Genomic DNA, 18,808 nt, shown 5'->3' with positions numbered 1-18,808 from the left:
GAGAGAGATGGTGATGAGAGTTGATGGTGATGGTGATGGTGATGGTGATGGTGCTGGGGAGCTGAGGGCTGACAGGGGATACACTGCGTCTGGGAGAGGGAGGATGAAGTAGGGATGAAGTATGGAGGGGGGGCAGGTTGGGGTAGATGGATGGGTGGAGGGAGGGGGAGCTAGAGGGTTTTAAAGTGCTGATGGTGGATATGCTAAGGACCCACTCAAAGCTAAGCCTCCCGTGTTTGTTTAGGCAAGCGTGACAAGGAATTCCATATGGGCTCATATGGACTGGGACGGAGACTGGGGATGTTAGTCGGCCCCGTACGCATTGCGCTTGCTCGCTCGCTCACTCGCTCACGCTGGTATGTGCCGGGCTGAGAGAGACAGCCAAGCAAACGCTCAGGGCGACTGAGGTGCTGGACTTAAACGGAGAGGCTGTATGAATGTGCCCACACACACACATGCAGGCACACATGCACACACATGCACAAACAGACACACACATGCATACTACTAGTAGTGTAGTATAGCATTTACTCTATCTCTCTCTCTCACACACACACACACACACACACACACACACACACACACACACACACACACACACACACACAAACACAAAAAGGCTATCACACACACATACACACACACACACACACACACACACACACACACACACACACACACACACACACACACACACACACACACACACACACACAAGTCTCAACATTCTCTCACTCACTGTCACATACAGTATATAAACACATTCTTTTCTTGTCACCGAGTGTGTCCACTATGCCTCTGCTGAGGCTGTTTTTTTCACACTCTTACAGATTCATACAGACATTCATCCACTGTTCTCCACCACCACTACCGCCACCACCGCACGTTAACCATACCGTTTCCCTCCCATCTCCGGTAATACTCCCTTATTTTTAGCACCCACATACTGTGCATGCTTCATTCTAACATGTCCCTCCTCACCATCCCTTTATACAGTACCACACACACACACACACACACACACACACACACACACACACACACACACACACACACACACACACACACACACACACACACACACACACACACACACACACACACACACACACACACACACACGCATGCACGCATAGAGGAACTGTCGGTGAGAGCATGTTAGTACAGCTGGTGGTTAGATCCGGCTACACTGTGAGGGGTCTTGTGGGCTGCTGTTCCGCCCTGCCTTCATGTGTGTGAATGTGTGTGTGTGTGTGTGTGTGTTGTTTCTGCTGGCACTTTGAGACAATCTGTTCTGTTTCCACTAGCACCCGTGGGGCAAATTTGTCATTTTGCTTTTATTTGATTTTCTTCTCTGTGGTCGGGATGGCTCTGTTCATTATCGCCAGAACTGCCAGAGAGAGAAAAGAAGAGAGAAGCGAGGGAGAGAGAGAGAGAGAGAGAGAGAGAGAGAGAGAGAGAGAGAGAGAGAGAGAGAGAGAGAGAGAGAGAGAGAGAGAGAGAGAGAGCGTGCATGGGGAGAGAATAATAGAGGGGCTGTGGGGCACAGATGAGGGTTTGTGAAAACACATTCATATAAATAGAGTATGGCGAGACCTTAAAGGAGGTGAGCACGGACTAGAGGTGTGTGTGTGTGTGTGTGTGTGTGTGTGTGTGTGTGTGTGTGTGTGTGTGTGTGTGTGTGTGTGTGTGTGTGTGTGTGTGTGTTTGTATGCGTGCCTGCATTTGTGTATGTGTGTGTGCATGTGCGTGTGTGCGTGTGTGCATGCGTGTGTTTTAAAACAGTTACCCCTTCTGATGGTATAAGAAGCAATGTCGGCTGTTGAAGCAATTGTTGGCTGGCAACTGTCTAAAATGTTGTCAGCTCAAGGTTGTCTTTGAAAGTTTTCCGATTAGTTCTTAGAGCTGGCCTTTGTTGATTTTTTCGCATTCACATATTACAGAACCAGCCTTTTTTTCTCTACCATATGTACACATAGCCTATATAATGGGAATTGCAGATAGCAAAACAAAAACTCAGTTTCAATTAGCTTTGATACTATGCTCTAGGCAACGAGACACACAATGCGTAGTTTCAAAGTTTCAAAACAAGGGAATAAACTGTTACAGTAGGTCCAGGTGTTATCACAGCAGGCCCGATGTCCAAGCCCTTATCTAATGATTTACACAGTAATCATTCACATAAAACCTCTTCCATCCAAGACACTATAGAGACGCCGACAGTGGGGGGGACAAACGGGTCAGGTGTCTCAGGCCCAGGGAAACAGGGCCCCCAGAATTTGGTCCACATTACATTGCATGTAGAGTGGGGGGGCCTTTCAAAGGACGTTGTTGTGCACCCAGTCAAAGCTGTCAGTTGGCCTGTCTCTACCAGCAGTTCTTTTTCAATACAAACAAGCTGCGTGTTTTGCGCAAACATGACCGTGCCATCACCCTTTTCCACAAGAAATAGTAAGGAGAAAAATATTCTGCCTTCCAGGCTACACATGTTCACTAACTCTTTTACAAAGCGGGGCTAAACAACAGGGGCAAATGAGAACGGCCACATGGCTGAGTAGATTGATCTGCAGATTATCGGACTCCCCTCCTGAATGCAAAAATAAATACATACATTAATAATAAAGAAATAATTCAGGCCATTTAAACTCATAGGGGGAAAAAAGTCCAAATTATATTCTCCAGAAAAACAGAAGGATTTTTTGGGTAAAGGGCCTCATGACCCATTTTCACAACAATACTTTTGACTTGTAGGCCTCACAATCAGTGCAGGATGTGCAGTCTGCCAGGAGCAGTCATAATGATGAGGCTTCAAAATCAGCATAAACACACTTTACAATTCCTACTTAATTGTTTGCAGCCAATAATACTTTTTGCAGCTTTCGCAGATGCTTGTTAAAAAGGGAGCTGAACAATAGAGAGATACCACACCAAGTTACAAGAGGGAAAAGAAAGACAATCAAAATACAATCGGGTGATTTTCTGCATGGTACAGTCATCCCCCGAGGCTGTTTGTATAGACGAGAAAAGATCAGGCCACATGATTTAAACCAAAGTATTTTTTTCTTTCTCTTTCGAGATTTATTGAATGCAAAATTATTTATAAGGCCTGTGAAATCCAGTTGGCACCACCAGCCTTTTCCAGTGGACTTCAGCACATTGTTAAGGATGTTCCAAGTGGAGATGCAACAAAAGCCGCTATTCTTTGGCAGCCTCCCTGCCATGTCAACGGGAGAGAAGAAAAACACCAGATTTCACTCCAGACAAACACTCAAAACGGGCCCGCTTGGCTTAGGCAGAAAATTCGTCCCTGGTGTGACTGACAACATTAAGAAATAAGGCAATTTTCGTCCACATAAATTACACAAATATGTATAACCGTAATTTATGGACGTTGCTTACCTTATTTTTCATGTTCTGGGTGATTTAAGAGCAAACAACAGACTTCAACAGCATTAAGGAAGACCTAAGTAAGACTTACAATGTTTTAGGTGTTAAATACTTAAATACACACACAAAAGAACTGTAGTGAATGATTCAGGGGGAAAAAGAGGAATGAATGGACGTGTAATTGAAGGCGTTCTGCTTTTCGTCAAACTTTGAAGCCTTTTTTCCTGAAACCGCCGCACTTTGATCCCGGTTGAATAAAACAGTTCGATGTTGATTCTGAGTTTCGAAAAAAATAAAACGAAAAAATGGTCAAATCAGTAGAAAGTGGTTAAAAATGATCACTACTGAAAAATACCTGCTGGACTGTCTCCAAGGGGACTGTTGAAGAACAATACTTCAGTGTAATGATATTCATAAAACCGGTGCCGTTTCCTTTAAAAATGAATCTGGGAAGCTTATGTAAGCGCAACCGGGGCCAGAAGCCATGGCAACAAATGCTCGGGTAATGAGTTTGAACTTTGTGGAGAATCCAGAGAAAACAGTCCTGAAAATAGCAGGATGAAACATAAAGCGAGGGAGTGAGGGAAAAAGAGACTGTACGACTGAGTAGAAGGAGACAGCAAGAGAGAGAGAGAGAGAGAGAAAGAGAGAGAGAGAAAGAGAGAGAGAGAGAGAGTCAGACGGCGTGAGTATGAAACACAATGGAAAAGACGGGAAGAGGAAGAGAGAGAGAGAAAACAGTGATTGGTGATGAAATACTCTTCACCAACGATGTGCTGTTGCAGCCTCTGCTCTGTTCTCTTGGCTGTGGTGATGAGGGCTGTTATGGTGTGCTGTGGCCACACTCTTTACTGTTAGTGGTGTGGTGCATTAGGCTTCTCCCTTCCCCTCTCATTCTCCTCTACTACTTTCCCACTCTGCGATCAACTGTGATCCTTGGAGCGAACCTTCCGGGCTATGATGATGTCATGTAGACTTTGGTAACCACGGCGCCTGAGACTGACCTTTGCCTGGGTGCGCCTGTGATGGGGTCTTGCAATCGTTGCATCAGGGGTCAGCAGCTGACCCTGACACCATACTCCACCCCCAAGTCACCACCAACCGTACAACCTCATCCACCTTTACCTCCAAACTCAAACATCATCCGAGTTGCTTTTCACAGGGTCACGGAAATGCTACATCAGGGGTCGGGCTGAGCTGCACCCTCACCCCTGACACTTCCACGTAACTGACAACAAGCCGCACCCCACCGCAACAACACTGTCACACTCAACCCAACCCCACACCAACTTCGGCCACACTACACTGCCAAAGTTAGAGGTTCCCCCAAGAACTGTGGAGGAACCCCTAGAAGTTCTCTGAACCACCTATAAACAATCTAAAAGGAAACTACTATCACAAATGGTTCTTGGAAGAACTTAAGGTGTTGTGAAGTTTCTTCAGAGAACCCAGGAACCCTAAGGTTCTTTGAGACAACCTTTGATTGAGTTCCTCAAAGAACTGCGCATGATACAACTGAAAATGCTCTGAGGAACCTTCAATTTTTGTCTGTACCCTATCCTTATCCCTAAACCCTAACCTCACCCCAAACGTTCTCCCCTGACACTCCCCACCTAAAGCATGTGTGGAAAAAATCTGTGGAAAAACTGTGGAAACATTTTACATTTCACATTGTGTCTCTGTGTACTCTTACGACTTCATTGGAAACGCATGAAGACAGTCAGAACATCAAGTCAATTTGTGGAACTGATTGTGAGCCTTTCGAAAGGATTGATGTCTGCAAGAAAGTTTAAGTGGCAAAGTTTCTGATTTAGATGTTTCCTTTTCCCCCTCTTTTGTTCTTGCTTTCTTCTCTAACTTGCTTCTTTGTTTATCCTTTCTCTCTTCTCCTTCTCTATATCCTGCTCTCTTTTTGTGTGCCTTTCACTGTGTGCTCCCCACCGCAAACATTTGAAATGTAAGGATCACTGAAACAGGCAAACGGGAGGAATGTCAGTGTTTTTGTTCTTATACCATCAGTGTTTTAACTTGGGCATGTGAAGGGATCTCCCTTAGTTGGGAGTGTGTGTGTGTGCGCGCACACGTGTGTGTGTGTGTGTGCGCGTGCCTGCGTGTGTACTGTATGTAAGAGTGTGTGTGTGTCTGCTTGTGTGGATGTGTGTGCTCTCTGTTTTTGGTTCTGCATAATTTCCCCTGAAAGCGTACTTGCACCATTGGGTTCAGGCCTATCTGCACAGCACCGCACCGCACCACACGGCCCCGCTCAACTCAGTACACCACACCGCGGTCCGGAGCTAAGGCAAAACCAAGCCAGCAGCCGCCCAATCGCAGGAAGGAGGACGCACTGAGAAATTTGCACAATTTCAGACAATCAGGTCGACCGCGACGCGAGGAGAGCCGGAGGGGCCCCTGGGGTCAGGAGCCTGAAGCGCAGCCGAGCAGAGAGAGGGGTGGCAGAGGTCTATTCTTAACGTCCTCTTTTTAGCACCACACGTGTGCATGTGTTTGTGTGTGTGTGTGCGTGCGTGCATGCATGTACGTATGTCCTTGTGTGTGTGTGTGTGTGTGTGTGTGTGTGTGTGTGTGTGTGTGTGTGTGTGTGTGTGTGTGTGTTTGTTTGCATCTGTGTATTCAGCGTGTATGTGCTTGTGAGTAGTATGTGTCTGTCTCTCAGCAGGACAGGTCATCTTTGAGCTAGTTCATCATGCGTGTCCATGTCCATGTCCGTGCGTGCAGACTTTCACAGCCTAGCTCTGTTTTCCATGACGGGGGGCAGAGAGCGGATCGAGAGAGAGAGAGAGAGAGAGAGAGAGAGAGAGAGAGAGAGAGAGAGAGAGAGAGAAAGAGAGACGAGGAAACAAAAAAGGGAACACATCCGTCTTCCATGGTGCATTCTGTGGCTCTCCGCAGAGCACATAGCAAGGGAGTGGCACTTCCCCAAACAACCCCCCTTCCCCAAACACAGATACACACACACACACACACACACACACACACACACACACACACACACACACACACACACACACACACACACACACACACACACACACACACACACACACACACACAGACACACACAAACACACCTAAGCCCAATTTTCTCGCTCACTCAGCTCCCCAGATTGGGCCCCCCAGCAGAGGTCCATTGTGTGGAGATGCCTATTTTCATCACTCACTAGCTGACATGACCATATCCAAACCTCCTTCACCTCCCTTCTTCCCTCCTTCCCTTCCTTGCTGCCAGGGCCTTTTCAAGCTGTTTGGTGGCCCAAGGCAAAGAGGGACTTGGGGCCCTACCACACGCCCCCCCATTTTCTCTTCAAACTACTGGCAAGGACCCTCCTCTAGAGAGATTTCGATAGCACTATCATATCACTTTTCAGTCATTGAATTTGGGTAGGTGCTGCCACCGTCAGTTGAGCATTGCTGTCATTTAAATTCTAATGAAAAAGCAATCACGCACCCACCCACCACCTTCATCTGGGGGCCCGTAGGCAATTGCCTAGTTTGCTTGCCTGGTTATGACAGGCTTGTTCACTCCCTCCCTCTAGTCCAAAACATCCTGGGCCTCCACTCGTCCCCTCCACCATTGCATTCACCATCAAGAGTTGATCGATGAGCGAGCCGCGGGGATGAGATGAGGAGAAGGAGAAGAGAGTAGCAGTCCGAGACAGTGCGGACGGAAGGGAGCACTGCACAGCATGACCTCCCATCTTTCACATGCTTCTATTGGCCCACTCACTCCCACACTCCCACCCCTGCCACTGGCCCCCTTGGAGAGGTCAACTGTGTCGGCCCTGACAGAAACATGGCATGCAGGTGTCTACATGTAACACCTTGCAAACCAAAACAACAATCAGGGGGTGGATGGGACACGGGGAGGGGATAAGAGCGACAAAAGACATGAGTCAAACAAGCCTTGAAACTGGGCTGAGAAATGCTCAAGCTGAGGTGATCTGCTTACCTTGCTTGGTTAAACTGCATTTTCAAATCAGCTGAAAAGCGCAACATAGTTACTTAAATGCAACTCTGCTATATTTTTAAATAACAATCACTGAGACCTTCATTACAGTAAGGTCTCTGAATACACCTAAAGAGAGAGGAGAGAAGAAGGGTGGTGGAAAAGTGGCCTACTCAAAGGTGGCCCTGCTGGTAATCTAAGGGATAAATTCTCAACTGGTGGCCCTTAAAGACCCCCAAATCATAATATCCTCCTCTTATTCTTGGTGGTGTCCTATCCTATTGTCTCCTCTGCTGTGGTCTGTTACACTATACTCCTCTGCCTCCCCCGACCAGCCCTCTCCCTCACGCTCTCCATCAGGGCCGTTTAAAGGGATTTGATGGCCCTAGGCAAAGACTGATTTGGGGCCCCCTTTTCACCTTCATTGGGAGCCCAACCCCTCAAGGGAGATTTTGATAGCAGTATAATTGCACTTTTTAGTCACACACACACGCACGCACGCACGCACGCACGCACGCACGCACGCACACACACACACACACACACACACACACACACACACACACACACACACACACACACACACACACACACACACACACACACACACACACACACACACACACACACACACTCAGCTGGGGGCTCTAAGCGATTGCCTACAGTTTGCTTGCCTGGTTCTGACCATTGCCTTTCCATCCCCATCTCTGTCCCTGTGTTGCCTTTGGACATGACCCGCCGGTGGTGTCCTGATCCCAGCCTCCTGGAGCACTCAGCTTCTGTGCGTGGAGCCTTGACAAAAAACACGAGAACAGAGTCACGGCGGTCACCGCCAAGACAAGAAAACAAACACACAAGACCGACCCAAAAAATTGAAAGCACTGGGTCCCGTCTGCAGAGAAAAAAAAATGTAGGGGTTTATTTATCCATTTTCTTCTGATTCTCTCCCTCTCTCTTTTTATATTCCAGACCGCAAGAATAGAAAATTCTTAGCATGTCTGACATCAAGTGATGTGCTTTCATATTCTGGAACATTCTTTTACGGCTCCCCCACCGCCACCCCCAGCCCTGGCAGCCCCCTTTCACAGGATAACCGAGGGGAGTGGAGAAGCCATTTTGTGGTGGGCTGCCGAGCTACATACTCCCCCACACTCCCCCGCTGTCACTGGGGAGACTTGACACGAGAGTGACAGTCACACACTCGTCTCGTATGGGAGACTGCATGTGGAGAGACGAGTCAAAAGGAACCACCAGCACCACTTCTCTCCTCCTCATAAAATCGAGTGGAAGGGAAAAAAAAACGATTGAAAAGGGGGACGAGGGAGCAGCGACGACAAAAACATGTGTGGTTTATTACGGGCCCGCACAGGGGAAAACCAAGATGGCGGCTCCATCGTTTGTCATTAGCAACCAGAGACAGTGATCTGAAGTGTCTGACGCGGGCCACAAATGAACCATCAATCAACGGCCTGCCAAACAAAACACGTCAAAACACATGTTGCCACGGAAATGACTTCATGGTCACAGCTGACTGCACAGCCCTTTTATTTTACTTCACCGCTCAAAGGAAACTATACGAACGAAGTCACAAAGTTGGCCTGACCTTCGCTATCAAACCGTTCACAAGTGCTCAGTTTTCCCCCACCAGTGCCCTTCACCACAGCGCACAGGGTAAGGTTTGGGTTTTGCAGGGTATTGTTCCAAACGGTCATTAGCAGAGACCTGTGACACATCCAAGTCCACCACCACCACCACTACGTTCCCCCTGCCCTTGCCCTTGTCTGGTCTGGTCCAGTCTGGGTGAGGACATCCATTTCCTCCAGGCTGGGCCGCTGACAGCTTTGACTAGGCACGGGACAAAATCATTTAAAAGGGCCCCTCCCTCAAGGCATATCAATATAATATGGACCCCATTCTGGGCAAAATTCTGGATCCGGCACAACGGACCTGTTTGTCCCCCCCACCTGTGGGCAGGCCTGTCTCCGGGCCCTGTCAGCCTGGGAATGCTCTCACCCTGGTGACGGCCGTCCCAACGGGTTGCCTCGCTCTCAGCTGAAGCCCTTACCGCTACACTAGCCGCTGCCACTGCTGCCACAATTGCATGTGGCGTGGTGCTAAAGCAAATACGTATGCGAGACGCGGGGTCAGTTCAGCTTTCTGTTTGCTCTTGCTCTTTCTGTCTTTCTTTCTTTCTTTCATTCTTTCTTTCTTTTTTCCCACACCCTCTCTCTCACTCTGCTTGTCGGGTGTTCTGATGGAGTGCAGATGAGGATACTGGTGATGCGTAGCTGGGTCTCATTCTACTAAACTGTAGCTGTGTGTGTGTGTGTGTGTGTGTGTGTGTGTGTGTGTGTGTGTGTGTGTGTGAGAGAGAGAGAGAGAGAGAGAGAGAGAGAAGAGAGAGAGAGAGAGAGAGAGAGAGAGAGAGAGAGAGAGAGAGAGAGAGAGAGAGAGAGAGAGAGAGAGAGAGAGACCCCCACCTCTATATCAGCTGGACGTCTCCCTTATAAAAACAGCAAGTCTTCAGACCCTCATTAAAGCGTACTGTTGTTTCAGCACACGAACAAGACAGAGTGGGCCCAGCAGTTTTTGCCGTGGCGATTCAAAGACAGTTTCTCATTTTTTATTTCAAAAGTACACAAACAGGACCAATATCGTTCAGAATAAGGCAAAGCTCAAATAGAATAACCATTCATGTCAGCAGACTCATACGGTCTGGGGTCACAGTTGTATGGTTACCACTTGCGAAATCAAAGATAAAACGTTCTGTTTTTTTAAACATACTTACATATTCATAATTATATTTTTTTTGTATTCTTAAATATGTTTTTTTTAATCATATGTATATCTATCCACATACCATCTGACTTTTTATTGACAATTCAGAAAAATCAACAAACATGGCAGTATTACACCAGCCGATGACTCGTATATCTTTTTAATATTAACACATTTATTCTTTAAAGTCATGAACGTCCATAAAAATGTCTTCATAAGAGAGGAGGGGAGGGGGGAGGGGTGTGACTCGTTGCGCTGCAGGAGATCGGTGTCTGAGTCCAGGTGAAACTTGTTAGTCTGGAATCACTTAATGTTTTTTTTTCTCTGTTGCTTCGTGGGACATAACTAAATCTTTTTAAATCGTTTTTTATCTTGTTTATTTATTTATTTACTTATCCATGTTTTTTGTGCATGCCTAGCCAAGCCGGACTGTGCTGAGCCAAGCTTGAGGACGCTGGAGGCGGCGTCATCTGTCGTCACCTGGGGAACAGGGCGGCCAAAAGTGCGAGCAGTGTTGCCGTGAGAGACGGGGTTAGGTTATGGACTCCACCGCACTGCATGGAGTTCTCCTACAGGGAGAGAGGAGGGACAAACACAACCCATTGTACTTGTGAACATTGTACAATTCTGACCTCTACAGCGCAGTTTCCTTGTGTTTTGTCTTTGTTGCTAAGAGATACACCTGGGCTTAGTGGTGTGTAATACATGCAAATAGTACGTGTCATGATGGGGATGTTGATGTGTAAATGAGGGATCAATGAGGTGAACCATGCCTGAGCAGCAAGCAATTAGTGGACGTTAATAGTGATGATGCCATTGAACCTTCAAGGCGCATGAGCCACAAGGCTACATGTGTTCAAAAACCATGAAGTCCATTACTGTGCGTTCAATAATATCATGGCTGCTACTCTTGCGTTGAGTCCATTCACAAGGTACACTGCCAGGACAAACACCATGTCAGGTCAGTAATAATTGTAGTTGCCAAAGTGCAACACAAGTTGTTCCTTCCCATTGCATTCATTCAGTTAAATCTGTCAATGTCCCATGGCTTTGCAGGGCCTTATTAAATATATATATTGAAAATGAATACTGAGGTCCTCAGGCCAAACCTCAGGCCAAAGTTTTATGACACCAAAACTCTGTCCAACCTGTTGCTGCTGTCCATATATATATATCTTTACTCTTTTTGCGTTTACACTGGTCACATGTCTTTGAAACTGAACTACCCATGTGCAAACACCAAATTGTGCGATGCATTCCAAACAATACATCATAAAAGTGAGTTCATTCAACACAGTTGATTAGTCAAATATTCCCAACGTGATCCACAGTCGTGTTATGAGGTGGGATAAAAAATGTACAAGTCAGATGACCTTAATGGCCTGACATGGTGTGTTTGTACTGTCAGAGTGCCTGAGCAGTGCTGGGATGCCAAACGGAGCAGCTGTGCATGTGTGTGTGCGTGTGTGCGTGTATGTGTGTGTGTGTGTGCGCACGTGTCACACGTGTGTGTGTGTGTGTGTGTGTGTGTGTGTGTGTGTGTGTGTGTGTGTGTGTGTGTGTGTGGGCGTGTGCATGATGTGGGATTTCTCTTTAGCCAATAGTCTGGCGTAAGCCCACTCACCTCTGCATGGAAGGTGTGTGTGTGTGTGTGTGTGTGTGTGTGTGTGTGTGTGTGTGTGCGTGCGTGCGTGCGTGCACACATGCGTGTGTGTATGTGCATGTGCATGTGTGTTGAGAGTCTGGGGCAGCCCACTCACCTCTGGGTGGAAGGGGTGACAGGTGTCTGGCCGTCTCCTGTCCTTCTGAAACCTCAGCCGGTCACATTTCAAAGACTCGTTATGTGCACAGAGGTTAAGGACACAGACAAACACCAACGGCCTGACTCAGCAACGGACAGACAGACACCCGATCACCATAGGGACCACACAACACAAACACAACAAACCTGTGCACGCACGCACGCACGCATGCACACACACACACACAAACAAAGAAAAAGCACAAACACACACACACACGAACGCACGCACGCACACAAATGAAGACACACATGCAGGCACACACACATGCAGGCACACACACACACACACACACACACACACACACACACACACACACACACACACACACACACACACACACACACACACACACACACACACACACACACACACACACACACACCATGCCACTGTCCACTAGGTCCAAGTTATACAATTGCTCACAGCGCTGGGCTAGAGTTCTCTCTGGGAAAAGAGTTGCACAAACTATAACAAACGCAAGGCCACAATAACTCACCTTAAATACACAAAATATGCGTAGCAGAACTCTGCTGAAATCCTTACCCCTCTGTCTGCCTCCCACCCCCAACACATAAATACATACTGTATATGCACGCACGCAGGCACACACACACACACGCACGCACGCACGCAAGCAAGCACACACACACTCACACACACACATGCATACACGCACACACACACACGCACACACACACGCAGCATACGGAAAAAGGGTAAGAAAATCAAAGCGGAAGAGAGAGAGAGAGAGAGAGAGACGGAGAGAGGGAGAGAGAAAGAAGAAAGAGAGGAAGCCTTGCTGGCTAGTGGGCCCTATGTATTGTGTTCTTTTGTAGTGGGGTGTCTGTTATTGATCATTTCCCCATCCTGGGCCTGTTGTGAAATGCACCATCTGTTCCGCCTCCTTTGAGAGAAAAAGAGTGCCGTTAAAGAGCGAGGGAAAGAGAGAGAGAGAGAGAGAGAGAGAGAGAGAGAGAGAGAGAGAGAGAGAGAGAGAGAGAGAGAGAGAGAGGGGAGAGAGAGAAATAAAAGACAATGAGAAAGGGAGAACGAGAGAATAACAGTGAGAACAGGAGAGAGGGAGCGAGAGAATAAGCAAAATACCCAAAACGAGCGGAAAAGGAGGAAAAGAAAATAAATCCTTTGCAATAAGATCTCAGCATTTCGACAAACACTTCGCCATGCTTCACTTTCATCTCCCAGTGAAAACACCAAAACAAACAAAAGGGGGCAAAAATATGGCTCAACAGCAAAACAGCTAAAAACAATACCAAGCCACAAATGAAAATGAAAATAGCTAGTTTCGTTCTCTCCCACAACGGCCTCAAATTTACACCACAGCTCGTTTTATTTTCAAAAGAGACCCAAACAATAACCCAGTGGCCATGCCATCCCGGGTACCCCTTGACGTTTACGAGGTGGAAAACAGTTTAAGAAAGAGAGAAGAAGAAGAAGTAGCTTTCGCGTGTAAAATTAATATGTGAAATTTAGCACTCCTTGCATATGCTGTCATTATCCCTTTATTTCCCCCCCTCTGTCTGATGCCCTTTGCTTGTGAGTGAAAGAGAAAAGCAAAAAGAAAAGGAAAACGAGAAAAAAAAGACATGGGTAAACCAAATCGAGGGGAAACCATACTGGAGCAATAAGATGTTCTAATGAAAACCTGCTCTGTCTCATAGCCATCCAATCTTTGGCTGGAACACACGACCGACCTTATTACACTCTTATTACCGTTTTATTACACACACAGCCAGAGGTGTGAGCACGGCGCTGTTAAGTGTGAATTTAAGTGAGTGTGTTTGTGCGGCTTGGAGTAAATGTGGGTGTGGAAGGGGGGGGAGGAAGAGAGAGAGAGAGAGAAAGAGAGAGAGAGAGAGAGAGAGAGAGAGAGAGAGAGAGAGAGAGAGAGAGAGAGAGACTGAGACACAGACACACACACTTGGGGGGGGGGGGGGGTTGGGGGTTCGCAGCCCAAATAATGACACCAGACGAATAAATTAAAACCAACACAAATGTCAGGCGTACCCCATAAGTCCTTGTAGGCCTTGCTCGAGCCTGTCTCTCTAACAGGGGGGATCAGAGATCACACAAAACCACACCAACTGACGGGTTACCAGTGTCTTGAGCAATTTATGTTCCAACGGAAAAACACTGAAATGCTGTCTCCCATCATCCACGGCGTCCCCTTTCTCTCTCTCTCTCTCTCTCTCTCTCTCTCTCTCTCTCTCTCCCGTACTCACTCTCTTTCTCTCTGTCTCTTTCTTACTCAGTGTCTCATTCTCTCTCTAGCTCCCTTATTCTCTCCCTCGCTCTCCCCAATCTTCAGTCCTGTTCGTCCTTATTTATCCCTCGCATTACTCTTCTTCTTCTGTCTCTTATCCTCCATGGTGTCACCTTTCTCTCTCTCTCTCTCTCTCTCTCTCTCTCTCTCTCTCTCTCTCTCTCTCTCTCTCTCTCTCTCTCTCTCTCTCGTCCCCTTCTTCCTTTCTTCATTCCTCTCATTGCTCCCCCCCCCTGGTTGCTTCTTTTTCACATTCCTCTCCTTATTTTCTCTCTGTCATCTCACACTCTCTCCATTCCCCTCCTCTAGCCCTCCTCTGCCTTTCTCTTTTTTCACTCCTCTATTGTTCTGCTTCATGTCCTTCCTCCTGTCCTGTCCAGATTCGACTCCCCTCTGTACCTATTTTCCTTCCTTCTTATTCTCTCTTCACTACTCTTTTTCCCTTCCTGTCTTCTCTACTATCCCTCTCTCCTCAGGTGAAAGATACCAGGCGTCTCCTTTTTTGAATCCTCCCATTTTGTCTCCCCTCCTGTCCTCTCTTCCCTTCTTACCCCACTCTCCCGCTGTCTTATCTCCCATTTTCTATCATCACCCCCCTCTCCTTCGCCATTTCATCCATTCATCAATCCCTCTGTCTCTTCTAGTATTCTCTCTTCTCTGATGTTTACCTCTCATTTTCTATCATGATCACCCTCTCCTCTGCCTTTTTCCTCATCCATTCTTCCATCTAGTCTCCTCTCTTCTCCCATGTCTACTTCCCGCCCCCTCTCCTTATCCCGGCTCAGCTCTCCTCAGCTCTCCTCCAGGTAAAGGATATACATGATCTCGATGGGGTCCATGGTGACTGGGCCGGCGTCTCTGCAGTCGCACTTGTTGTCCACCACCACCATGAAGAGGTTACTGCTGGGGATCTGCTGGATGACAAACGACCTGCAGTGGACAAGACAAGACAAGCAGGGAGACACAAGCACAGTAGAGGTGTGTCTGAGTTAACAGTGTACAGACACATGCAAACAGACACGAGCACAGACACACACATATAGTACATATGCACTCAAACGTACATGTGAACACACGCACGTGCACACACCGACACACGGACACACACACACACACAAACACACACACACACACACACACACACACACACACACACACACACACACACACACACCGACACCGACACACACACACACACACACACACACACACACACACACACACACACACACACATAGAACCACACACACACACACACACACACACACACACACACACACACACACACACACACACACACACACACACACACACACACACACACACACACACACACACACACACACACACACACACACCCTTCCAGAAGGGAGAATCTGGGAGAGTAGAGACAGATTTCCTTGACAGTTTGACAGGGTTGGAGGAATATGCCAAAGAGATAACTGATATCTTCAGTCACGTCAACCCTTCCCTGCGTCTCCTTGACACACGCCAACACACTAGTAGTACACAGACACTAATGACCACATATGCATGTATATATACACAGGCACACCCACCCACCCACACACATCCACTCAGACTAAACCACACGCTCACACAATGTGCGAGAGTGTATATATGCATTAATGAGCGGGTGTGTACCAAATGGATCTGTCCCAATGTGTAGCGTGTAGCGTACAGTACAGGGGTGCATTTCTCGAAACCATATTTGCTAACTTCATTTGCTACTTTGTTGTTTGCAATGCAATTTCCCATTGGCAACTATCCAAGTTGCTAACTAGCTAACAGCTTTGCTTTCGAGAAACACACACCTGAGCAGTGAGTCAGCCCAGCCAGTATTACAGCAGATGTTGCTCCCATGTGTTTCATCTTCAATCAACACTTTTATCATGTTCACTAGCAAGTAAGCGAGCAAGCAAATAAGTAAGGAAGCAAGAGAGAGAAAACCCGAAAATATAAAGCATTCAAAAATGGAAGGGGGGAAACAAATTGAAACCACACTCCAAATTCCAGTCTGTTTTATGACATTCTCCCTGTGCCTTTTTTTCACAACGCAGTGCTGGGAGATGTGGAGTTGGAGTTCTGGAGTTCTGAGTCTGGCCTTGTGATTTATGTGTCTTTGCTAGAGACCTATGAGGAGAAGTAGAGAGAGGATGATCTCTCTCATTCTCATGCACACACACTCTTTCTGTCATATGCACGCACGCACGCATGCACACATACACACGCAAGCATACATACACACACACACATGCATGCACGCGTGCGCACACACACACACACACACACACACACACACACACACACACACACACACACACACACACACACACACACACACACACACACACACACACACACACACACACACACACACACACACACAAGTATATATAATCTCTCTGTTTCTCCTCTCTGTCCTCGTTTTGGTCACCCACACACACATATTTGAAATCTCTCTCACTCTCTTTCACTCAGTCACACACACACTCTCTCTCTATCTTTCTTGCTCTCTCCGTCTCCTTCCCTTCTCTTGTCTCTCTCTTCTTGGCAGTGGGTGATTTATGGCTCTCGTCGTGATGCATTTATCACACTCGCCAGTGGATCTTCCATGCTTCTCTCCTCCTCTCCTTCTCCTCTTCTCTTCACTCATTCTCCTTTATTCATCTCTCCCCCCTCTCTCTCCCTTCTCTTGTGAAAACTGTGGCCATCTCAATATGATCCAGATCTTCACCTACCCAATCCCAGACCGACCCTACCCCATCCCCACTCCTCAAGATCCCCCACACCAATCTCCCAATTCTACCCCCACTCCACAAAAGCTGCTCATTCTCTGGAGCTTCTAGGTCCACACAATAACCTACTTTTTCAGGGGAGCTGGGAGGGGTACAGTGTGCTAAGCGGGGTCCAAGGGCACAGTCACCCACAGCAAAACCTTTGTGGACAGTAGTCCCAAACACCACTTTAACTCGATGCAGAGAGAGCGAGAGAGTGGGGCTTATACAGTGGGAGTCAGGCTGCACGGCTTGCTGGCCAAGGCCGAGTCACAAAGCCAGATGTCTGATCTTGTCAGGGTCTCAGGGCTCAGGGATGGCAGGGAGATGGGGCTTGGGGAAACGCATGTTGGGAACGCAGGCCAAAACAGCACAGCAGCACCCACTGAACTCCTTCTTTTACTTCTTTCTTTCTTTTCTTCTTCGTCTTCATCTTTTCTTTTAAAATAAACTGCAGTGCCACAGGCTACAATAATAGAATGCAGTGTGACATGTGATCAGAGGCATGCAAGATTCAGAACTGAAATGGGAGAGTGACTCTGGAATATTGGTTCAGTTCTATGTGATGTGAGTAGCACTCTGAGCAGAAGGGTGCTTTTCGGGGGATGTAGATCTAAATGGATAGAAAATCTTTAGCATATCGCTTAATGAACATTTGAGGTGACGTTATGCTCTATATCTCAGAATGTAATATGAATGTTTCCACATTCACAGCAATGTGCATACAACCTTTTTGTTTTGGTCAAAAATACACCATGGTAAAAGGGTTTTACATATAAGGATCAGATCAGAATTTCTAAATAATTAGGACCTGATCAACTGAAGGGAAATTCTTGTATTTACCAATTGCCAACAAAACTTCATGTTTCTCAGTCTTGACATGTAGGCTGCAAGGGAATATTTAGATGACGGGATGAAACTAAAAATACTGTAAAGTAAAATTATAATTTTGCAGGACTGGTTTTGTCCGTCTGCGGTTCAGATGACTAACCATCCTAATTTGTAAGACGACCATAGATGAAAACTAATTAGTGTTGCTTTAAGAATTTGGGTCACATAAGAAAAACAAAGGTTGGAAAGTACTAATGGAGAAGCCGAGCAGGGATAAACAAGAGTAACCACCAAAAGGCTCTGCGAAGCTCAACTGGCTCACACGCAGCCCACCACCATGTCAGTCACCAATGCCAACCAACAAAAGCCTGTTTTTCTGTTCTTCAGCAAGAGAGGCTAGGCAATCCCTGCTCTGACCACTGGCCATGTAGAACAGATAGAATGACCCATCCAGTTGCGCTGGAGTCCAATGGATTTAAATACGACTTAATTCCATTCGGTGTGGTCCACTCTCTTCCCCCTACCCCTCTCCTCTGCACCCCTGCGCTCGGCACCGACCCAGACCGACTCAATCAAGCCATTTAGAGGTACACCAAAACACTCCAGACTCCAATCCAACTGGGCTCCAACTCATTCCAGCTGAGGGCAGCAGACGGATTCCGGCAGGCAGGCGAAGCCGGCGGGGGGAGGTAAAAGGGTCAGCTTTCTCGGGCCCAGGGAGAGAGGGGCCCCAGGATTGGGTCATCGTGATATTGTATGAGGGGCCCTTTCATATGGTTTTGCTCTGGGCCCGACCATTGCTGCCAGTGGCCCTGCCGGTAGGACGAAATCCTCTCCCGATGCCTCTGAAACGTCATCCAGGGCCACGGGCTCCACCAAGGCAAGCTCAATCGAGAGCCGCCAAGCGCCAGTCCATCTCAATCAAGCGATATTGAACAGAGCGGCGGGCGCACTGGCCAGAGGCAGGTCTTGGCCCGGGGAGATA

The 18,808-nt window shown here is 47.4% G+C and overlaps 1 protein-coding gene across 1 annotated transcript in view; it reads right to left on the bottom strand.

Annotated features, from left to right (window-relative positions):
• Positions 1–9,963: 9,963 nt before the first annotated feature.
• cacna2d3a (calcium channel, voltage-dependent, alpha 2/delta subunit 3a) overlaps positions 9,964–18,808 on the bottom strand; it is a 307,539-nt gene continuing 298,694 nt past the window's right edge. The window contains exons 36-38 of the mRNA XM_063208921.1: positions 15,033–15,145; positions 11,890–11,972; positions 9,964–10,698 (exon numbers count right to left, since the gene is read on the bottom strand). Of these exons, the coding sequence (XP_063064991.1) occupies positions 10,606–10,698; positions 11,890–11,972; positions 15,033–15,145 (289 nt within the window). The 3' untranslated portion in view covers positions 9,964–10,605. The remainder of the gene's footprint in view (positions 10,699–11,889; positions 11,973–15,032; positions 15,146–18,808) is intronic.

Source organism: Engraulis encrasicolus, chromosome 10 (genome assembly GCF_034702125.1).
Source record: "Engraulis encrasicolus isolate BLACKSEA-1 chromosome 10, IST_EnEncr_1.0, whole genome shotgun sequence".
Lineage (NCBI taxonomy): Eukaryota > Metazoa > Chordata > Actinopteri > Clupeiformes > Engraulidae > Engraulis > Engraulis encrasicolus.
This window is presented reverse-complemented; position numbering and strand designations above follow the sequence as displayed.